At 33.8% G+C, this 24,133-nt stretch overlaps 4 protein-coding genes and 2 pseudogenes across 4 annotated transcripts; 4 read left to right on the forward strand and 2 right to left on the reverse strand.

Moving 5' to 3' along the window:
• Nucleotides 1-5,546: 5,546 nt before the first annotated feature.
• On the forward strand, nucleotides 5,547-6,662 carry LOC111294645 (germin-like protein subfamily 1 member 7). The gene is made up of 2 exons (XM_022888063.2): nucleotides 5,547-5,800; nucleotides 5,935-6,662. The coding sequence occupies exons 1-2, from the start codon at nucleotides 5,677-5,679 to the stop codon at nucleotides 6,471-6,473; spliced, it is 663 nt and encodes a 220-aa protein (XP_022743798.2). The 5' UTR covers nucleotides 5,547-5,676; the 3' UTR covers nucleotides 6,474-6,662.
• A 1,951-nt stretch (nucleotides 6,663-8,613) lies between these two features.
• LOC111293915 (germin-like protein subfamily 1 member 20) lies at nucleotides 8,614-9,527 on the reverse strand. The gene is made up of 2 exons (XM_022886966.2): nucleotides 9,377-9,527; nucleotides 8,614-9,280 (listed from the first exon to the last, which is right to left on the reverse strand). Exons 1-2 carry the CDS (start codon nucleotides 9,498-9,500, stop codon nucleotides 8,733-8,735), a joined length of 672 nt encoding a protein of 223 aa, XP_022742701.1. The 5' UTR covers nucleotides 9,501-9,527; the 3' UTR covers nucleotides 8,614-8,732.
• A 2,482-nt stretch (nucleotides 9,528-12,009) lies between these two features.
• LOC111293914 (germin-like protein subfamily 1 member 13) lies at nucleotides 12,010-13,307 on the reverse strand (annotated as a pseudogene).
• Nucleotides 13,308-14,362: 1,055 nt separating this feature from the next.
• LOC111293912 (germin-like protein subfamily 1 member 13) lies at nucleotides 14,363-17,077 on the forward strand. Its single transcript, XM_022886965.2, has 2 exons — nucleotides 14,363-16,198; nucleotides 16,331-17,077. Exons 1-2 carry the CDS (start codon nucleotides 16,003-16,005, stop codon nucleotides 16,867-16,869), a joined length of 735 nt encoding a protein of 244 aa, XP_022742700.2. The 5' UTR covers nucleotides 14,363-16,002; the 3' UTR covers nucleotides 16,870-17,077.
• LOC111293911 (U11/U12 small nuclear ribonucleoprotein 48 kDa protein-like) lies at nucleotides 14,489-15,777 on the forward strand (annotated as a pseudogene).
• A 1,629-nt stretch (nucleotides 17,078-18,706) lies between the features above and the next one.
• On the forward strand, nucleotides 18,707-22,277 carry LOC111294986 (U-box domain-containing protein 9-like). Its single transcript, XM_022888305.2, has 2 exons — nucleotides 18,707-19,322; nucleotides 20,982-22,277. The coding sequence occupies exons 1-2, from the start codon at nucleotides 19,056-19,058 to the stop codon at nucleotides 22,059-22,061; spliced, it is 1,347 nt and encodes a 448-aa protein (XP_022744040.2). The 5' UTR covers nucleotides 18,707-19,055; the 3' UTR covers nucleotides 22,062-22,277.
• The last annotated feature ends 1,856 nt before the right edge of the window (nucleotides 22,278-24,133 follow it).

Below are 24,133 nucleotides of genomic sequence, written 5' to 3' on the forward strand. Positions count from 1 at the left end.
TATTAAGCAAATAATAAGCTGTGTTGACCGATTCACCTTAGAATGGCTTAGGTAATTTTACCATCCTCAACATATATCTGATTTTTTCCATAATAGTGCGATTCATCCTTTTAGCTACACCATTATGCTGTAATGTTTTAGGTTTTATCATCTCATGCCTAATCCTATGCTTTGAACAATATTCTTTAAAGTCTTTGGATGTGTATTCTCTATCATTATCAGTCTGAATACATTTCAAGGGCAGTCCTATCATCCTTTCCACCATGGCATAAAATTTTTAAAAATACTACAATACCTGACTTTTATTTTTCAACATATACACCAAATCTTACATGAAGCATCATCAATAAAAGTAACAAAATACCTGCTACCACCTAATGACTCAACCTCAATGGGTCCACATAAGTAAAAGTGAATCAATTCTAATCTGTTGGTCATAACGTAAAAATTCATGGACCTACCACTAAACATAGGCTTTAGGAGTCGCCACCAATCTTTTTTGTTTAGATGTGATTAGTCACTTGACAAAATCTATTATATTTAAAGAAGAGTCCTAAGATGGACTTAGATATCTTTAAATAGTATATTTTATTCCATAAAACTATATTTTAGGTTCAAGAATGCGGTTACGAGTGAGAAAGGTTATAGCACCCTTACAGTGCCTATTTAAAAGATGGTACTAGTTTGATTTCAAATTATCCAAGCCTTAAACATATTTATGATTTACCAAAATATTTAATATTGAAAATTGATCTTAAAATTACTCCAATAGTTTGGTAGCAATTTAAGATAATTTTCTTACCTTAAAAGTATTCATGGAGACTAATGCCTCACCTTAAAGAAGCTTCATCGTTGAATTCATTTAAATTTTAGCTAAAGAAATAATCAGTAAAATCTTCTAATAGTATGACAAGATTTATTTTAATGCAAATCTTCCAATAATTTGGTAAGATTTTATTATAAGATTTTTTTTAGAAAATATATTAAATCTTCTAATAGTTTGATAAGATTTAATTTGCAATACAAATTCTCCAATAGTTTGGTAGGATAAAATACAAAATATTTTATTAATAATTATTTTTTTATACAATCAATTTATAAAATTTTCTTATAATTTGGTAGAATTCATAAAAAATTTAAATTCATGAAAAAACCTCCAATAGTTTGGTAAGATTAATGAATTCATTTTAAAAACATTTTTTATTATTTTTTATTTTTTAAAAATGAAATTTATGAAAGTCTTTAAAATAAATTATTTAATTTAAAAATAAGTAGAATAATAATAATGATAATAAATAAGATTAAAAAATCTAAAAAGAATAAAACAAAAAAATGAAATATAAAATATAAAATAAATAAGAAAATCTAGAAAAATAAAATAAATATAAATATAAATAGAAAATAAAATAAAATAAAAACCTGTGATCGAGTCGGATCCAGAAGTGGGTTACGTGTGAATCCACGTGGGTTATGTTAAATGAAACGGCGTCATTTGTTGCTAGTATAAAAGCCAAGTTTTTTAGTTTTTTTTCAGAAACCTTTAGCTCTCTCTCTCTAGGATGAATTTTTCTCTCGCCTCTCTCTAGAATTCCCAAATTCAATCATCAAAAACCAAGCAATTCGTCAGTTTCTAGAAAATATCGTTAGAAGTTGACCGAAAACTTCAAATCCCATTAAAAAATTCAATCAAAAAATTCAAACCTTCAAACCCGAAACCCAGATTTTTCCAGATTTCCCAGAAACCCAAAAAAAAAATTTTACTAAAGATCCAATTCTTGAATCGTAAAACTAAGAACAATTTTCACAAAAACTCAAACTTGTCAAAACTATTTTTCACACCAACCTCCCTCTCTATTTTCCATTGTGCTTTTGTGTTTAATTTGTAACATATTTTAGTAGTGATTTTAGGGCTTAAACAGAGTTAATCCAAGCTCAAATCCTAGGACTTTATCATGATTAATTAGTCTCAAATCTCTTTAGAAAAGTTTTACTTGATTTCTGCTTAAAATCCCTAAACTATTGATTTTTCCTTTTCTTTTTTTAGTTTTGTTAATGAATTTGCACGTGAATAAAAGAAAGAAAGGAAAGAAAAATTAAAATAAAATTAATAATAATAATAATAATAATAACAACAACAACAACAACAATATTGGTTGGATCAAAGCCTACATTTAATCAACAATTACCAAGCTTAAAGCCTAAACAAAATAATAAAAAATGTAAGAAGCCTAAACACAAACCTTTTCAAGGCTCGAGGATCTCAAAGATATCCAAATTGAGAAATTGATCGTACCCTAGACGAAAATGGATGTCTACACTATTTTTTTTTTTGTGAGAACTCTTACGAAAAGAAACTCTACGATGCTTGCCAAACAAACAGTGATTAAATGAATTAAGAGACATATTTGGTCAAGGTAATGAGAGACTGCCTTGCAAAATTTGTAACCCCTTCTCACTCACGTGTACCTACCTTTTATGCCACATATTTGCTGAAGCATCATCCTTAACGGCATTTATCTGGTTGCTGTTCAATTGTATCCATGTCTTGTGCATTATGCAGCATAGTTTTTCCCTTGTAACTACCATGGATCCTTTGAGAAGCTTTCAGTACCCTTTTTTTGTTGGCTCTCATATCCTTCCTTATCAAAAACATTAATAGCAAGTAAGTTTATTCTCATATCTGAAATGTGTCTAATATCCCTCAAAGTCAACATGCAACCTATACTAGTTTGTACAATAACATCACTAATCTTAACAATCTGCGACACAATCTTGTTTCTTATCTTGATACAATCAAAGTCTCTTGCTTTTTAAGTTATAAACAACTTCTTCTTAAGAACACAATGATATGTCATTTCTATGTCAACTATCCACTCAATGCTAGGATCACCAACATGATTATAATCACCATGTGCACAAATCAAAGTAACTGAATCACTATTTGAATTCACTGCTGCAACATTGCTATCTTCTGAACTCTTGACTTTCTTATCTTTCCACTCTTGCTTCAAGATTTTGTAATATCGCTTTATATGACCTGTTTTACCATAATGAAAATACTTCATTTTATCTCTAGACTTGGATCAATGTTTAGATTTACTACAACCTTTTGAGTTTCCCTGTTCTCTATAACAAGAGCTTGATTTTCATAGTCTAAATATTTCCGCCTTACTTCTTCATTAAGCATATTGTCCTTTAACATATCCAATATCACCTTATAATCAGGAACTGAATTAATAACAATCACAACTAGAGTATTCCAACTGTCTAGCAATAAACCTGAAAGAAACAATCCTTCATTTCATCATCCATCTTAACTCCATAGTAGTCATCTAATTAAATATATCTTGAAAATCACTCAAGGGCTTTGTAACCAATCATCCATCCATGTACTGTAAAATTACAAGCTTTTTAATAAGCATAACTTTATTCATATCTATTTTTCTTTCATACAATGCTGTCAACTTTCTCAAACAATGTAAGCATCTGTCTTCTACCTTACATGATAAAATAAACTGATATGAACCTATTTTTTGATTGTAGCCAGCATCTTTCTGCCTAGCTTCTTTTAGCTTTCATCTTTCGTATCTGTTAGGTTAGTCGAATCACCCAATATCGACTCATACAAATCTTTGCAGTATAAATGATCTTCCATCATAAGCTTCCAATTTGAATAATTTGATGCTATCAATTTTATCATGAAACCTGTATCGCCCTTCATGGTCTCAAACAGAATTTACTTCTGTCCTAGGTTACTTCTGTATTGATTTCTTAAAATAACCTTTGCTCTGATACCACTTGTTGGGCTTGAAGCAACAAACATAACAACGCAGAAGTAATACATTGCAAGAAACCCACAATAATAGACAACAATCAACAATGCAAGAAAAATAAAAGCACACCAAGATTTACGTAAAAAACCCTTTAGTGTAGAAGGAAAAAATTACGAACCACCAGAAAAATCTCCACTATCAAATAATGGATATAAAAAGTTAGGTTAGTTGAATCACCCAATATCGACTCATATAGATCTTTGCAGTATAAATGATCTTCCATTATAAGCTTCCAATTTGAATAATTTGATGCTATCAATTTTATCATGAAACTTGTATCGCCCTTCATGGTCTCAAACAGAATTTACTTCTGTCCTAGGTTACTTCTGTATTGATTTCTTAAAATAACCCTTGCTCTGATACCACTTGTTGGGCTTAAAGCAACAAACATAACAACGCAGAAGTAATACATTGCAAGAAACCCACAATAATAGACAACAATCAGCAATGCAAGAAAAATAAAAGCACACCAAGATTTACGTAAAAAACCCTTTAGTGTATAAGGAAAAAATTACGAACCACCAGAAAAATCTCCACTATCAAATAATGGATATAAAAAGTTCTTCTCTAGCTAAAACTAAAGCTAATCAACAATAAGAGAAATAATTTGAGAAATTTTACCAAATAACTGACTCAACAAATACACCATGGATTTGTTTTTAGAGAGCTTCAAACCCGATATTCACTATTTAAAATATAAAACTCTGAATCATAAACTTACTAACAAAATTTTAACTCAATCGAATCACGAATCGACTTCTATTTAACTAACTCTCTCTTCTTTCTTTTTTTTCTCTAATTTTTTTGCTTTTGTCCTTTCTATTCTTTGCGGCAACACCACTCTATTTCTTTTTTACGCCAAAACAACCCTCATTTATTTAATATATAGGGCTCCCTTTTTAGATTAAAAGACAAAAATCAAAAGGCCCGTGATCTTTGATTGGTCCAAAAGAATGAGGTTGAACCCCACATTTCTAGCATATCAAACATATACACTGATACACTTAACTGTACAGGCTCTATCATCTTTCTGATTCTTACCGTCCAACTTTAGTGACAGTATAGCCATAGGTGCTTGAAAATTGTTTGCGATTTTCATTTTGATCAGGGCTAAAATTAATTCTTAGTTAATATGTTAAAGCACTGCCTCACTTTCACTTTAGCTTCAGTGATTAATGTTGAAAGTTAAAACCTGATCTCTTTTCTTCTTCATTCTCTTCTCCTTTTATTATTCTTATTATTCACTATTTTAATTGTAAAAATGATTTCCGGGAATTAATGCTGCAGGCCGGCTAATGAACCTCTCTAGGAAATCAATTCATTAATTCAGAAAAATAGCAAGCAAGACATGAGAAGTAGTCATCCAAGAAAAGCCTTGGAAAGATTCATGAATTGTGGTTTTGTATCTCTGGATAAGTTTCATTGTCTTAGTTCACACAGTTCAATCTGAGATGCATGCACACTCAAACACATTCCTTTTGATTTTTGTTTTAAAGTCAATATAGTTAAATAAACAAAGAAAACATTTGCAATGTAAAGATTGACCAGTTCCATTGCAATTTACTCAAGCAAACATGGGAAGATTAATTCGATGAGGATAGAGGCGCAGAGTAGCTGAAGAATGATTCATTCATATTTTTTTAAAACAATAATCACTGCAGACTTGGTAAATCTTTCATTTGTCTTTTTTTTTTTTTTCTCAAAAGAATAATTAAATAATGAAAATGAATAGACCTGTTCAGTGAGTGTTATCTATAAATAGCGTTCTCTCACGCCAGATCTCTCACTCCTCACCAAGCAACAAAACTTGGAACAATTTAATCAAGAAAGCTGCCTTAGAACAATGAAAGGTGTTCGTTTCCATGTAGCATTTGTCCTGTTCGCTCTGGCTTTCTCATTTGCATCGGCCTCTGATCCCAGCCCTCTTCAGGATTTCTGTGTAGCAATTAATAATACCAACGATGGTGGTATGTTCTTTAATTCTCTCTCTGCCTTCTTTGGAATGTATTCATGTCAACACCTAAACTATTTGGGAAGTGTTATCTCATTTTCTGCATGGAATTGTATCAAAGTAGTAATTTTGTTCCTTCCATTTATGCAGTTTTTGTTAATGGTAAATTTTGCAAGGACCCAAAGCTCTCCACCGCAAATGACTTCTTTTTTCCCGGGCTCAACATTCCAGGAAATACAGCAAATCAACTAGGATCAAAAGTCACTCTAGTCACTGTTGAACAAATACTAGGACTTAACACTCTTGGCATATCTCTTGCTCGACTTGACTTTGCGCCCAATGGTGGCCTAAACCCCCCTCACACTCATCCTAGAGCCACAGAAATCCTAGTCGTTCTGGAGGGCACACTCTACGTTGGCTTTGTTACATCCAACCCGGATAATCATCTCATCACCAAAGTCCTATACCCTGGAGATGTTTTCGTTTTCCCAATCGGCCTCATTCACTTCCAGTTCAACATAGGGAACACCAATGCTGTTGCCATTTCTGGTCTTAGCAGCCAAAACCCAGGGCTTATCCCCATTGCAAATGCAGTCTTTGGCTCAAACCCTCCCATCAATCCTGATGTTCTTGCCAAGGCCTTCCAGTTGGACAAGCCTGTGGTTACTTATCTTCAGTCCCGATTCTAGTGAGATAAAAACTAGAGGAAAATTTATACACCCATGAAATTTATGTAGTAGCTTGTTCGGAATAATGTTTGACTTGTTTCTCTCATTGAATTTGGTATAATTCTTGTGTTGGAATAAATAAAATAAAGAGGTTGCTTATGTTCTTTGGCTTATGCAAACCTCTATGTATTTCATTTTGATTATATAATATGGAGTATTGCAATTTGATTTTAGTTTGGACCCACCCCTACTTCATCTAGAGAAATGAATGCATCACGTTATTGGTTTTTATTTTTCTTTTTTTGGTTCTTGGGGTTATTGGATTGACATTGGTTTGTCAGTTACAACAACCGTCACATAGTCAAGATTCAAGAATCATCCGTACACCCCTCAAAAGTCCGTATAAACCGTTATTTGTTTCACTGCCTTTATCCTCTTCCCTCTTCCCCTGCATTTCAACCAAGAAGCACAATCTCTCTAACAAAGATTAAAAACTGAAGAAATTACAAAGACAGAACCCAATGGTGAAACGAACCAAGAAGCAGACTTTGAAGTTCCAAACCAAGAAGATGATGATGTTCAACTCAAGAATCCATCAACCTCTCCCTACTCCACCTTGACAGCTTCAACAACAACCACCAAAACCGCCATCTATGCACAATCTGTGCCTCAAATGTCACTGCTTCCAACCCAATGAAACGTCCTTCTCCTGAACCAATCTCAGAACCCAAGTCCCAAAAGCCTTCACTTGACAACCTCCAGTACCCCCTCACTGGCTTCTCCAAGCTCTCTCTTCCACAGCTCCACCGCTCTGCTTCTGACCCTTATACCCCCTCCAAAAACTAACCTTTCAGAGAATGCAAAGGCCATGGAAGATAACCCATTGTCAAAAGGAAATGCTTCTTCTTCTGCCTGTTAGAATTCTTATGGAACTTCCAAACCGTGGCTATCATGGATTATTTAATCTACTCCTGTAAAACCTTGTTAAGTATTTATCTAATTTTACTAATTCAAGCAAAGAACAATTCTTTTGAAACAATAAGAACTTCAGATGATTGCTAAAACATCTGAATGTCTACTCGAATTCAAGCTAAGAACAGTCTATTGTAGTCCATTCTATTTATACATTTTGGCAATATTTCTAGCACGTCATACAATCCCAGCTTGAATACAAATTTCCTAACCCTTCTGGCAACTGAATTCTTTCTAACAGCATATTGGTTGACTGGTTTCATTCCAGCTTTATTCCATCCTAACGCCCTTATTCCGTAATTTGGTTCAAAAATTACTGAATACCGTTCCCTAAGGACATTGCAATGAATTGAAATTAATGCCTGTTCCTCTTTGGTCTGGTAAGCTGTTAATTAATTAATTCCCTTGGTATGATTGAGAAAACCAAAATTAAGATGTGTACCAAAAAGGAACAAAAGTTATTAAAGCTTTGTCGGTGGATATTGATAATACCATTAGACCCTACAACTAACCCCTGGTTGATTATCCAACGCAAGCTTTAACTTTCAGAGTCAAATCAGACTGTATTTTTTTTTCCTTTGAAATCAGAATATCAAACTTGTGAATGGTACGTCAATCACCTGATCATGAGAGATTTAACACATTCTTAAAAATTAATGTTATAGTCCAAAACTGAATCCTCAAATTAATTAAATTATTGACCAGGTTATAAGGCAATTAGCTTGTTTATTCATCCCAAAATTCGGTATTGTTTTACTCTTGCTTGTGTTAATGAAGCTGTACGGAACCAATCAGGTCTTTTTCAATGCCCACTTGAAACAGTTGAATAAATTTTCAATTTTCTTTTTCTGATCACAAATTTTTTTTCAACTGGAAGTATTACTATATATGAACTAATCTTAAAACTATTTAATTATAATTGTTTCCAACCTGCCATTTTCACTATTTCCCCGTAGAGAGACTTAAAAATTTGTCTACATGGGCAGCTCCAACTGCCGGAGAGAGGGATTCAAGAAGTTTGCATAACATAGCACTCTGCTAAATTGGTTAATATGGATAAAAAATTTATTTTTTATTCTTTTGGGTACGAGGGATGTCGCAGCTTAGGGGAAGAGGAAGGAGTTGCAAGTGCTGTGACTTATAATTCAAACTCAAAGCCTGTTAGATCCCACTTGCTAAGAATAACGTATAAACCAATTGAGTTAACTCTGGATTTATTAAGAATTTATTTTGAATAAAGGAAAGGAAAGCCATTGCAACATAGTGTAAAACTGCTGTTCTGCCTTTCATGTATTGTTCCAAACTAGCTCAAAACGATCGGAACCTTGACTGGAGGTACTTCACCACTTTGTTACTCAGCTGAAAGGCCCTGGCAAGAACATCAGGGTTAATGGGTAGATTTGATCCAAAAACAGCATTTGCTATTGTAATCACACCAGGATTCTGGCTGCTCAAACCAGCAAAAGCTACAGCCTTGGTCTTTCCAACGTTCTGCTGAAAATGAATTAGGCCAATGGGGAAGACGAAAACATCTCCAGGATAAAGGATTTTAGAGATAAGGCGATTATTCGGATTGGATGTAACAAATCCAACATAGAGTTCACCTTCTAGGACCACAAGGATCTCTGTGCCACGAGGGTGGGTGTGCGGCGGGTTTAGCCCACCATTTGGTGCATAATCAATACGAACTAAAGATATGCCTAATGTGTTTAGCCCTGGTATTTGGTCAACGTTTACAGGAGTAACTGCTGATCCAACATAGTTTGATGTGTTCTTTGGGATGTTTAGCCCTGAAAAGAAGAAATCGTTTGCAGTAGCAAGCTTTGGATCCTTGCAGAACTTCCCATTCACAAACACTTGAGGAAAGAAATGTTAATTAGTTGAAAGCATGCATTGCAAAAGCACAAAAAAAAAAAAAGGTGGAGAGAAGAGTAGATGACAAAGAGACTTACCACCATTCTTGGTATCATCGATGGCTACACAGAAGTCCTGGAGGGGGCTAGGGTCATAGGCAGAGACAAACGAGGATGCCAAAACCAAGAGGTTGAAAGCCAGAAGGAAACCAGCACCTTTCATTGTCTCGATATAGGTTAAAAAACATACATGTCAACAAGCCTATTTATAGGCAGGGAACCTGAAATGCTCTATACCATTTTTTTTAAGTATAGCATATATAGACCGGCCAAGTCTTTAATGGTTATTTATTTTCCAATTTATGGGGAATTATTGTTCACCCTCAATTCCTTCCTATACTTACAGCAGCCCTCCAGTGACCTTTTTTCCTTTTTCCTACTGGATTGAAATCAAATTAAATTATGCACCATCCCAAAATTTCTATGACAAAAAACTCATCCTCGCGGATGTTTCAACTTTCAATTGAAATGTCTACTGCACTGGTTCTTTAGCTGGGGGTCAGCTGAAATATTAAATGTCAAATCCGAAACTTAACTCAATTGGTTTGAGTAATCACTCTTAAAAAAGTTACATTCAACAGATCTGAAATTCAAATCCCAGCACCTGCAACCCTTCCCCTATCTTCGTACATTGGCCTCCTTTACACTCAAAAAAAAAAAAAGAAATACTGTCTGAGGCAAATACCATAACTGTAAACTGATATTTATATTGCATTTTAATTACTTAGTTTGTCATTTCTTACAAGTTTTCTGCAACATGGCCTGGCTGCATAAGTTGGAAACCAGGGTGTGATATCACTCAATTCAATACAAAACAAAACTATTCCAAAATTCTAATAGATAATCACTTGAAATTTCTTAACTATGAGTGACCTATATATCAGAGGATCCAAGCTCAGCTTCTCCAGCTTGGTTCTAGTAATAAAAGTTATACAGAGATTCTGATAGAGCTAGTGGGTTCTTAATGCCCCTTAAATTCGTTTGGGATGATATTCATTGCTTTGTTTTTTTTTTTCTTGGTAGTTCGATTAGATGAACTAAAAGCACATTTGCAGTATTATTTTTGTCCTTATCTTTATGATATTATCGTTGCTGTGCAAGGTTAGGTCCATTTAGACATTAAGTTGTCATCATCCGATCAAAGGTTTAAATAAATTCAATTTATTGATTTCTGATAATGGCTGGAACAAATGTTTTCGGAACATTTCAAAATAACTAATCACATGAATTGCATCTGATAATGAAAGGTTATATCTTTTTAAATGACATAATTATTTACTAGAGTTATGTTTTATAACAAGTTGTGTTTATATAAATAGATATCTTTATAGATAATTGTGTCTGTACAATGAGACTTTTAGTTAATTATAAATAGAACCTTTTAGGTTTTGGAAGAAAAACAAAATAGAAAATATCATTTAGGTAGAAATATTTTGTACATGAAACAAAAGTAGAAAATAAAATTTAAGTAGAAATACTTTGTACATGAAACAAAAGCTAGAAAAAGCCTCACAACCACAAGTTTTCTATAACCAAATCAAATAATTCTATTTTTATGTCAATGAATGCTCAATGGATTAATTTTATTAGTATAAAACGCAATTAAACATTGAATTTCATTATATTTTTTAGATTTATCGTCAATAATTCTTTTATATACCAATTAATTAAATAATGAAGGTAAATAAAACTTTAAAGAAAGTAACTAGGTTACACACTTTGAAATCTCTCTTCAATTTCTCATATTTTTCCAAACCCCAAATTCTAACAAATGTTTCCAAAATATTTTAGCTTACCTTTCTGACTCCACATTGTAGAAAAGAAATAGAAGTGTAAAATATGATTAGGAATATTTTTTTTTCCTACTAAACCATCATGACTATCATGGAATCACCGATAATAGTAAGTAGTTGTGAGTATTCGAAATTTCATACAAACTTGGGTCTCTAATTATTAATAGCCCAATATGTAATAAAATGTTTGACTCTTAATTTTAATAATTCAAATTCAAATCATTACGTCTCATGTATTAAAAAAAAATAACCTTTAGTTACTTAAACCCAAATGAAAAAAGTTGTTAAAGTGATAATTACATCAAATATTTTTATTTGCAAGGTTGAACATCCAATTAATGGAAGGCTTCTACTTGTGTTTATCTTATGAAACAAATATTCAGGAGAGTGATTTCTTTACAATATTGCCAATAATTAAATCAAATATTGGACAAATCTCTAACAAACAGCAGCATCCGAATCCGACGTGGATTCTGGTTCTAATTTACAAGCTACTGAAACATGATAGAAAACAATCAACATCCTAAATCCTCACCAATGGGAGATCTTACCTGTTCCATTGAAAGCAAAATGTCAAGGCCTTTCATAAATTCCAAATTCCTTGCATATTGTTCTAATATGGGATTTTCTGAAAAGATTTATCTCAATTTCTTACCGTTAATTTAAGATTTAATTAAATCTTGTATTCTTGCTTCTCTGCACCATAGGCAGAGTCAATACCCAATACAAGCTGCAACTTGATAATTCAAAAGAAAATATTGATCAACACTGATCAAACATAGAGAGCTATATATCCTGGTTAGTAGTATGATTTCCCTAACGAAGAAGAGATTGCAAACAAGCTACTACTACTTCGTGGCTATATTTTAAGACTATTCCTTAATTGTTTTTCCACCAGAAACGAGACTGGAGATACTTCACCACATTATTGTCAAGCTGGAAGGCCCTGGTAAGAACATCAGGGTTAATGGGTAGATTTGATCCAAAAACAGCATTTGCTATTGTAATCACACCAGGATTCTGGCTGCTCAAACCAGCAAATGCAACAGCGTTAGTCTTTCCTACATTTTGCTGGAAGTGAATGAGGCCAATAGGGAAGACGAAACATCTCCTGGATAAAGGACTTTGGATATGAGGCGATTATCGGGGTTGGAGGTAACAAAACCAACATAGAGGGTGGCCTACAGGACTACTGGGATCTCTGTTGCACGAGGATGAGTGTGAGGTGGGTTGAGCCCTCCATAGGGTGCATAGTCAATACGAACCAAGGATATGCCAAGAGTATTAAGGCCTGGTATCTGATCAACATTTACCGGAGTCACAATTGATCCAACAGGATTTGATGTATTTCCAGGGATGTTAAGTCCTGAGAAGAAGAAATCATCTGCTGTAGCAAGCTTTGGGTCCTTGCAGAACTTCCCATTGACAAATACTGCAATGGAAAGGTGTTGGTTAAAGACATGTCAAACTGTGTTTTGAGACATTAATTCAAACATTACTGAAGAACAAGAAAGTTAAAAATTAGAGAGCAAACTTCCAGTCTTAGGGTCTTTAATGGCTACACCGATGTCCTGGAGAGGGCTTGGGTCATAGGCTGAGGCCAAAGAGGAAGCCAAGGCCAAGAAAGCAAAAGATCCAAGGAAATAATAACCTTTCATTTTGACCAGACTAATCTTAAAAACTTAAATCCTTCTAATTGGTATATGTTTGAGATGAAGGATGCGAATTCTTTCATGGATTACAAGCCTATTTATAGAATGGGGTCATTGAACTGCAGGCATAATTTTGTTTTTCACTCCACAAAGAAAAGTTGGATTTGCCAAGTCTTCAACGGTTATCTGTTTTCTATTTCAACTGCAGCACATTTAATCCTTATTAAATTGCTTTTTTCTTGTGCTTATATCAATCCAGTTTTGACATGGAAGTGGCTGCATTTAGTTTGGGTGCCCTGTTACTAATCCAAAAGTTGTTTTGGTGAATCAACAATATCCTCACAGATTAGTGGCATAATATTCAGTGTTCATTCTAATAATTTATTAATAAAATTGACTGAAGCAGCCTTATCTAGAATCCTGAGTGAAAAGTTGACACATTTGACACTGGCCTTCGTTTGAAAACTTTAGACTACCTTTCTGTTAAAAGTTCCGGAAGTACCAGGTTACAATCATGTACATGGATCGGTGGTGAACTTTTGAATTAGAATTGAAGTTGTTCGGAATCAAAACTATGGCAATTTTCGAGCCTAAGCATCATTCACTAACGCAACCCCGTCAAAGGTTTTCCATTTTGATTTGCAGTTCACAGCATGGTCCAAAATGTGGTACAAACTTTGTCATTTTAGCTGGGACAAAACAAGAAAAACCTATAGCTAGAAAACCCAAATTAGGAGCAAGAGTTTTCACTTAAAAGAAGGGAGTTGCCGACGACCGTGATCGATTAATAAACCGTTGGATTTTTAATTTTAATGATCAGAATTTAAATATGATAATTTTAAAAGCCAAAAGAGAAAAAAGTTTTGAAGATTACTATAGGTGACAAAAAATCAAGTTCTGTGATTCTTAAGTAGTTAATACAGTAGGAAGCTTCTCTACCAATGGAGCTTTAACATCAAATAGAATCATTCCCATATTCCATTTTTGCTCTAATTGTTAATCAACTAAGCCCACTGCAAATTAGAATATAATATCTAAGATTACCAAAACCCTTCTAACAGGTTGCCATATCCCAAAAGAACATTGGACTTTGGAGGCTTTAGGAACAGATCAAATGTCTTGATCAATTGGTAGAAACACTATAACAACCATGATTTACCTGAAACCAACACACAAGACTTTGAATTCTACCAAGTAGTCTTTTTGGGCTACTCTGTTTACTTTCATTTACTCTTCAATTTGTTTTAATGAATCAAAAGTGTCTATATTGGTTTTGTTTTGAAAATAATTTCCATTGTTTTCACAACTTTTTTCTCGGCACCCAAGCAAATTGAAGGAAAACCTAGACAGCTGAACTTTTCATGTGTATTCAATATTTTTCACCAAATTTCTGAAGTTTTTCAAATCCCGCTTCCTTTGGTTGCTGGCATATTATTTACAGTTTTAATTTGAAATGCCAAAAGTAAATAATATATAATAATAAAATAATAAATGACAATTTTTCAATTTGGTTTCTACAATTTAATAATTTTATCAAATGATGTATAAAATACATAAGTAAAAATGTTTTGTGAAGTAGTTGACATGAAGTTGTTTCAATTTAATTTAAAAAATAAAATTCAAAAAAAAAAAAAAATTTGGCCAAAGAACCAAAAGGCCTGCGCTTTCTCTTTCAGTGCCCCACTGCTCCTGCAAATCCAAACGCCATGAATCCTTCTTCAATTCAACCCTCTTTCCCTTCCAAAAGCCCTAACCCTAATATCCCAATCATCTCCCTCCCACAAAGCCCTAACCCTAATTGCCATTCCTCCCTTTCCACCTCCCTTTTATCTCTATCACCTCCCTCTTATCTCTCTCCCACCAAACCTTCAATTCCCATTCTACCCTCACAAATCCCTGAAACCCAACCTCGTCCCTTGCCCTTTCAACCCCAATTATCTCCTCCCACCAGAATCCCACTTCTCCCATTCCATTCACTGCCCTTCCCCTCAAAGTCTCGACCTTAACCCCAGATTACCGAAATACTCTCAAACCCCCTCCAAATTTACATCCCCAGCGCACCCTTTTTCAGGGTAAACAATGCTCAGAACTTTGCCTCTCTTTAGATGATTACTTTTCTGATTTTGGGTCTCATTTCTTTTACAAAGATTATCCAGGTATTGTTTATTTGTTTGATATTGATAACTCTAAAAACTTTTACTTTACCCTTTTTTTTTTTTTTCATTTGAGTGCGTTAATTTTGAGGGTTTTAATGAAGGGGAGAGTAAGGTTAGTGAAAAAAGGGTTTGAGGGTTTTAGCCGAGGGTTTATGGCAAATTAGGAGTGAAGTTGAGAGGTGGGGTGATTACCCTGCTTTATATTCGTTTAATGTTGTTTTTGGGATCTTGGGGTCGAGAATGGTGCAAGGAAGTGATTTGAAGAAATGGGTAGTTGCTAATTCGTGGCGGTATGGTGTTGTGAATTTATGGGGGATCATATAGTTTTGCTGGTTAGGTTGTGCTTGAAAGCTGTGGTGAGGGAAGCGGTTGGTTTGATGGAAGTAGGGATGGAATATGGAGAAGCTGAGAAGAAAGAATGGGATTTGAATTTGGGGAGGAGAATGTTTGAATTTACTATTTTGCTGCAAGTTTTAATTTGGTTAGGTTCTCAGCTTTCTGTTTTGTATGGTGAAGTGAATGGGAAGTTCTTTGCGATTGATATGATCAAGCAATGTGTATTAGAAGGTGCATCATGGTTGTTGTTGTTGTTTCCGATGAAATAAAAGATGACTGATTCACTCAATTTGGGACAAGATTCACAGAGTTTGGATGCTAATGGTGTTGAGGAAATTAAACTTGAGGAGCCATTTGAGAGAAGTAATGACTTGAGAAGTTGTCATGCAAAAGCCTTGGAAAGATTCAAGAATTGTGGTTTTGTACACTCAAACACATTTCTTTTGATTTTTGTTTTGAAGTCAATATAGTTAAATAAACAAAGATAACATTTGGTGTGTAAAGATTGACCAGTTCCATTGCAATTTGCTCATGCAAACAAGGGAAGGTTAAATTCGATGAACATAGAGGCACAGAGTAGCTGAAGAAAGATTTATTCATATTTTTTTAAAACAAGAACCCTGGCAGACTTGGTAAATCTATCATTTTTTTTTTTCTCAAAAGAATAATTAAATAATGAAAAGGACTAGACCTGTTCAGTGAGTGCAATCTATAAATGGCATGCTCTCATGCCAGATCTCTCACTCCTCACCAAGCAACAAAACTTGGAACAATTTAATCAAGAAAGCTTCCTTACAACAATGAAAGGTGTTCATTTCCATGTAGTATTTGTCCTGTTGGCTCTGGCTTTCACATTTGCCTCTGCCTTTGATCCCAGCCCTCTTCAGGACTTCTGTGTAGCAATTAACATTACCAACAATGGTGGTATGTTCTTTAACTCTCTCTGTCTTCTTTGGAATATTTTCATGTCAACACCTAAAACTATTTGAGCTGTGTTATCTCATTTCCTGCACGGAATTGTATCAAAGTGGTAATTTTGTGTTTCCATTTATGCAGTTTTTGTTAACGGCAAGTTTTGCAAGGACCCAAAGCTTGTCACCGCAGATGACTTCTTTTTTCCGGGCCTCAACATTCCTGGAAATACAGCAAATCAACTAGGATCAAAAGTCACTCTAGTCACTGTTGAACAAATACTAGGACTTAACACTCTTGGCATATCCCTTGCTCGACTTGACTTTGCACCCTATGGTGGCCTAAACCCCCCTCACACTCATCCTAGAGCCACAGAAATCCTAGTCGTTTTGGAGGGCACACTCTACGTTGGCTTTGTTACATCCAACCCGGATAATCGTCTCATCACCAAAGTCCTATACCCTGGAGATGTTTTCGTTTTCCCAATCAGCCTCATTCACTTCCAGTTCAACATAGGGAACACCAATGCTGTTGCCATTTCTGGTCTTAGCAGCCAAAACCCGGGACTTATCCCCATTGCAAACGCAGTCTTTGGCTCAAACCCTCCAATCAATCCTGATGTTCTTGCCAAGGCCTTCCAGTTGGACAAGACTGTGGTTACCTATCTTCAGTCCCGATTCTAGTGGACAACTAGAGGAAAATTTATACACCCATGAAATTTATGTGGCAGCTTGTTCGGAATAATGTTTGACTTGTTTGTCTCATTGAATTTAGTAAAATTCTTGTGTTGGAATATATAAAATAAAGAGGTTTCTTATGTTCTTTGGCTTATGCAAACCCCTCTGTATTTTTTTTTGATCATATATTATGGAGTATTGAAATTTGTTTTTAGTTTGGACCCAACCCTTCTTCATTTAGGGAAATGAATGCATCGCATGATTGGTTTTTATTTTTCATTTTTTCATTGGACTTTGACATTCCATTTCCTGATTGGCTTGTCAGTTACAACATCTGTCAAACAATCAAGATTCAAGAATATCCGTACGCCCCTGAAATTTCTATAAAAACCGTTAACAGTTTTTCTGCCTTTTTCCTTTTCCCTCTTCCCCTGCATTTCAACCAAGAAGCACAATCTCTAACAAAGATTGAAAACTGAAGAATCCACAAAGGCATAACCCATGGGTGAAATGAACCAAGAACCAGACTTCGAAGTTCCAAACCAAGAAGAAGATCATGTTCAACTCCAACAATCCATCAACACCTCCCTACTCCATTTTGACAGCTTCAAGAACAACCACCAAAACCGCCATCTAGTATTTCCAAATATAAGGATTACAAATCATCTTTATTAAGTTTCTAATTCTTTCGACGACTTTCGTGCAATAAAGGATGGCCAGAAGTAGGAAAGTAGAGACAGGAATCAGAGGAGCTCTTATAATCATAATTCAGGCTCCAGGGCACAAAATGGATTTGATTATAGATATAATCCTTAAGAATCTGATGACATGAATGAAGATGATGTCTCCAGTGTTTTCTTGACTTTGGCTTTGCATTTGATTCAAGGGGTAGTAATCATCTTCTTTTTTTTTTTTTAATTTGAGATTAAAAATTGTAGTTATCTAGATCAATCAATCAAACTTTATTTCTAAAAGGATATCATTATCCTTCTCTTTCCAACAAGAGCTCATGATAGAAGTCATCTTAACAAAATGTACACTCCAACTTCACAGTCACCTAATATCTTAGCTTGATACCCGTTTGATTGATGCATTGATTTTCCATTCAATTACCCAATAAGTGTCATACTTTTTTCCTTTCATTTTTGCTTTTATTAATTGTAATTTTTTTCAATTTAGGTTCTAAAATTTAACCATCTTAAAGTTTGATAATAATTACTTTAATTTAAATAAATTTCTTATATAAGAAATTGTAAATTAAAATGAATAAGAGACCAAAGAAAAATAAGGGGAAAAAAGATTTAAGCTCCCACCACATATCTAACTATGATTAATTTTTTGGATTATTTTAATCTCTACCTATTAAACATTTAACAAATTTAATCCGAAATGTAATTAAAATAATTCATGACATAAAATAATATTAATAAATTTAAGATTTAAAATTTAATTCTTACAATCATTTCTTTTATTTATAGTATAATCTCTTTGAAAAAACATTTAACAAATTAATAATCATATGATAAGTAAACTTTGAAGACATTATTTGGAATCTCAAAGTCTTGACTTTTTTATTTATTTAAACAAATTTCAAATGCTACTTTTTAACATATTCAGATTAAAGATTCTTTTGACAAAAAAACCCATTAGTTTGAGAAACAGAAGGTTCTTTTGACAGATTAAAGATAGTTGCATGGCAAAAGGTAATTGGTCGGCCAAGTGCCAGCCAATCAAATTTCACCGTGACCTAAAGTCCCTACCTCACTTTGTAGCACAATCATCTCTCTTTAGTCGACAGCATCAGCAGATAGTTCATATAGTTGATCAGTTGTACCAGAGAAACAAAGAAAAAACAATAAGGAAATCTACTCCAATTTTCAACCTTTTCTTTTCTTTTCTTTTCTCTCTTCCCAATCAGAATCCCACTTTTATTTTCTTTATTAAAATTTCGATCCTTTTTTCTTTCCAAGAAACAAGAACCTGTTTTTCTTTTTTTTTTCAATATAGAAAACAGAGGAATGCGCAGAGCAAACTAGAAAGAAAATATAAGAAAATCCATTGAATCGACTCGATTTTAAATATTTTCTTTTCCATTCTCTTTCTAAACATAACCCAAGTTCGTTTCTCTTGATTGGGTACTAAATCTTGTTCCTTTGTATTTCCAAAGAACTCCTTTTTGTTTTCTTTCTTCAATGGCTGAAAAAGAGGAGACCGCAGCAGCAGGGGAAGAAACAGAGTTAAAGAAAGAACTGCAAAGGGTGGTGAAGATGATTCTTGAAGAAGGTGAATACGGGATTGAGATAACAATCGAAGCTATAAGAATTTTGTCTTGTTTAGCAGAATTGAAGCTGAAAAAACCTGTTGGTCTTGGAATAGATGATACGGTTTTACCTGAGAAATTCAAGTGTCCTCTTTCAGGTGAAATCATGGGTGATCCTGTTGTCTTGGCTTCAGGCCAGGTTAGACTTTAAAGCCCGAGTCTTTTTACTTTGTTTCTGTAATGGTAAATTGGATCTCTTTATCATGCTTAGACTGTTTGAATTCTGGTTGGTTTGTTTCATATTAAGGTTTCTTTTCTATGAAATATTCAAAAGGATTTTTGCTGTATAGAAAATTTTCCCGTTTGGCATTAAAGTTACTGCGAAATCTTACAAATCTTTACTTTATTGAGTAAATGTTTATAAATTACAAGTTGCATCATGCATGTAAAGCAAAATTCAATTTTTTTTTTTAATGTGATTTACCCTTGTTGTTGGTCCTCGTTTAAGTCCTGGTAATGAGTAAAAATGGTAAAAGTGTTGCGCCTAAAGCAATAATCACAACAATACAGAAGTAATAGACAACAATCAATAATCAAATACGTAGAAAAATAAAACACACCAAGATTTACGTGAAAAACCCTCTAGTGTAGAGAAAAAAAATCACGGGCCATCAGAAAAATCTTCACTATCAAATAATAGTTATACAAAATTCTTCTCTAGCTAAAACTAGAGCTAATCAACAACTAGAGAAACAATTAGAGAAATCTTACCAAATAAGTGACTCAACAAATACACCATGGATTTATTCCTATAGAGTTTTAAACCCGATCTTCACCGTTGAGAATGTAGAACTCTGAATCATAAACTTCCTGACAAGATTTTAACTCAATCGGACTACGGATCGACTTCCGTTTAACCAACTTTCTCTTCTCCTTTTTCTCTCTTTACTTTTTTTGGCTTTTCTTCTTTTTCTGCTTGATTTTCGATACACATCTAAAACAACCTCACCTCTTTTTTATTAAGTAGTTAGGGCTCTGTGTAAAATAAAAGATCAAGACCCATGACTTTTACTTGATCCAAAATCACTTACATGAGACTGGATCCCATTTTGCTAACAAAAAGTTCCATTTTGATTAAGAGTTATGACAGAATTTTTTACAATAGAAGTAAATTGTTTGATCTTGTTCACCCCAATGTCTTTTGTGTCCGTATATTTGCTTTGTTTCTCCTTTTTGAACTTGAGTGATTTGAAAGAAATCTCACAACAAGTTTGCCAACCTGATAGGTTGAAACTCCAAAATTTTCAAATATTAAGTTATTCTTGGTTTGTTTCAGTTGGAAATGAATCTGGTGTGTGCCAGATATTCATGTTTTAACAAGGTAAAACTTCTCAAAAAAGAAACTGTTTTGAACCCGGAGCTTAGTTCCGTTGGTTCATGCAATCACTCTAAAGAAACGATATCCTGTAGATTTGAAGTTAAAATCCCAATACCTACGACCTCCTTCTTTAACCCCAAACTGTGACCTCTTTTGCATTGAAAAAAAAAAAAAAAAGGTTGTTCCTTAGCTGGTTAGATATCAATAGGTCGATGTGGACTGCTCTAAGTCATATTGACTGGTATATTAATGGATCTGCTAATAGCACAATGACATAAATTAGCCTAGAACTTCAACATTTTTTTCCCTTTCTAGCATAACTTTCCAGCTCTCGTTCTAGGAAATAATAATCTGAGCCTAAATATTGCATGGTCTTTACGATTTCATTATCTTTACCTTCTTTCTGAGCGATTTTCATATTTAGTCTTGTTTTTTTGTCTTGTTAATCATCTGCATTAACGGTATCTTATCCATTTTCAGACTTATGATAGGCCACACATCCAGAAGTGGTTGAATGAAGGTAACCTAACATGCCCTCAGTCCAAACAAGTGCTCTCCCACTCTATCTTGACCCCTAACTGCTTGGTGCGGGAATTAATTTCACAATGGTGCAAAGAACGTGGCATTGCACTACCAAAATCCTTTCAGGTTATTGATGGAGAAACGATTCCTGAGTTAGACCGGATTTACTTAAACTCGTTGCTTGAAAAGATGTCTTCTTCCCTTTCTGATCAGAAGGAAGCTGCTCAAGAGCTTCGGAGGCTAACAAAGATAACACCATCATATCGGGCAGTTTTTTGTGAGTTTACTGATGCCATCTCTAGATTGCTCAGTCCACTATCAGAAAGCATGGTTGAGTCAGATCCTGATCTCCAGGAGAATTTGATAACAACAGTTTTAAACCTTTCAATTCATGGCAACAATAAGAAACTAATAGCTGAAGATCCTGTTGTCATCCCCCTGCTTATTGAATCTATGAAGTTTGGAGCCATTGAAACGAGAAGAAATGCTGCAGCTGCTATCTTTTCGTTATCAACACTCCATTCAAACAAGTTCATCATTGGAAATTCAGGTGCTCCTGTGCCTTTACTCCAACTCTTATGTGAAGGGCATCCATTGGCAATGAAGGATGCTGCTTCAGCAATATTCAACCTATGCATTGTATCTGAGAACATAGCAAAGTTTACTGAAATAGGGGCAGTGAAAGTGATCCTGCAAAAGATCAAAGATGGTGTAATTGTTGATGAGTTGCTGGGCATTCTTGCACTGCTATCTACACATCACAATGCTATTGATGAACTTGGGGAACCTGATACTCTGCGCTGTTTGCTTCAGATCATAAGAGATAGCAGTTCTGAACGTACCAAGGAGAATTGTGTCGCGATCCTGTACAATGTGTGTTCAAAAGATCTGACTTTGCTGATGGTGATAAGTGCAGAAGAAATTCGAAAGCATACTCTAGCTGAACTTGCAGATACAGGGACTACAAGGGCCAGAAGGAAGGCCATTGGCATCATTGCGAAAATACATAAAGCTTTTCCAACAGTACATACAGCATGAGGAAATAAACTCAAAGGGAAATCACTTTTTGTAAATGCTCTTTTTTCTTCTGACATTATACACACAAATCCAAGCTCAGTTACCTGTGTAAAGGGTAGGCATGTCTACATAAATTTTCATATACTCAGTATCAAGCAATTGTTGGTCCAAATGAGGCTTATAGAAAAGCAAAGCACATTGAAAATTTTATCACCAGTGGAAGTTGTACATTTTGGCATATCTGTTTCTTTATGAATTATTTTCCCCTTCCCATTTCTTGACACAATCTAATTTATATCAGCAATATAGCCTCCTTTGGGCTCCACTACTGAGCTGATGCTATTATCTAATCAGCATTATAATATCCACTATCATCAGCAATGAAAATAGATTAGATAATTTTAAATATGACACATAATTAGATATTAACATGATATAATAAAAAATATATTTAGAAGTTATATGATTTAAAATTTTATTAATATATTATGTTGAACTTATTAACATGAATTATAACATGATAATTTTTATATTTTATACGTGTTAGATATGAAATAAACTAACATAGATATAAGAATTACTAAATTTAAATGAAATAAAGGGAGCAGGCAGGTTAAAGAATCTAATTAAGGTTAGTTGCTGGAGTTGTAGGGCCTCCACTGTTCCTGTCGACACCAACCATTTTGAGTGTCGGCACCTTACTACTGTAATGTTTATGTTTGATGAACGATTAATACACTGTTCTCGGAAGTGAATTTCCTTTTACTATAATCTTAAGAAGATGCTAGCAAAAAATAACTACAGATGGCGGCTATAAATTTTATCTTCAGAAATAATAAAGAAATCGACAAAAGTGCCAATTGATGTTGAAATCCAGTGTAGGCATCATGCGCTGACTTGTAATTCCATCATCTGGATTTTTTTCTCTGATTTAACTATTTCACCTTAAGATTTGGAATCAGCTTAAACAAGAACGACTTTAAATAATTTAAAAGAAATTATCGATTTTTGATTAATTCGGTTCAAAATCAAAATAATTAGAATAATTGAAATTTTAATTAAAATATAATAAAATATATATAATTAAAATTATATAAAATGGTCCATTTTATATTAAATTATTAAAGTTTTTAATTTAATATTTTCAAATCAATGAATTAATTTCAATTGATTAATTTTTAAAATTAAAAAATTTAATTTGATTTATAAAAATAAAATAATATAATTCAACCAATTCAATTTTAAATAATTTAGAATCGATCACATAAACATCTCTATCAAGATAAGAATGCTCTTCCCTTCTTAAAATTGTTTATCGGTGACAGCCATTCACAAACATTAGTATTTTACAGCTGTGGCTGTCTTTAGTAAATTTGACAAGTCAACTTAGTTCCTAAAATATCCAACATTCATTCATTCTATATTACTGTCATGCCAGGTCATAAACTCCTAGCCTCCTTCAGCAGTCTGCCAGTTCCATTTGTCCAAATTAGATAATGATTTCTTAAGAGGATAATTAGATACCTGAGTAATAATGGTTTTTTTGTTCTTTCTTGGGTAAAATTTTCAAGTAACTGTATTTCGATAGCATTTGCGAGTACTTTTCAACAACCAGCTTTGTATTCCTAGTCTATTTTGCTCTAATTCTTTATTTTTATTGAATTACTCATATCCTATACATATTTGATGTAAGTATCATGAATCGAAACTTAAACTCAGAACTCACGCGACTCTGAGATCCGGACATCCATTCATCCGACCTTTCAAATTAATTTAATCGTTACGGTTCATATCGTTGTGAGGTATTATCCACTCTGACCCTTTTGACCTCACGGTTTTGTCTTATAAAATACGTTTTACAAGACAGAATTAATGTAAACCCTTTTACACCCCAATAATTCTTTTATCATGTTCGATATGAAATTTAAAACTTTTTTTTAAATCCGTGACACAAAGACATAACCAAAGTAACAAGCAGGGCCACGCCACTCAAAAAATTTTTAACCTTCCTATAAAATTGTAATTAATCCCATCAGATATTACATTTAATCCTCATCTCTCTTAAATTTATTATTTGCTGCTTTTTTAATTTC

Source organism: Durio zibethinus, chromosome 14 (genome assembly GCF_047325235.1).
Source record: "Durio zibethinus cultivar Kanyao isolate XHJ-2024 chromosome 14, ASM4732523v1, whole genome shotgun sequence".
Taxonomy (NCBI): Eukaryota; Viridiplantae; Streptophyta; class Magnoliopsida; order Malvales; family Malvaceae; genus Durio; species Durio zibethinus.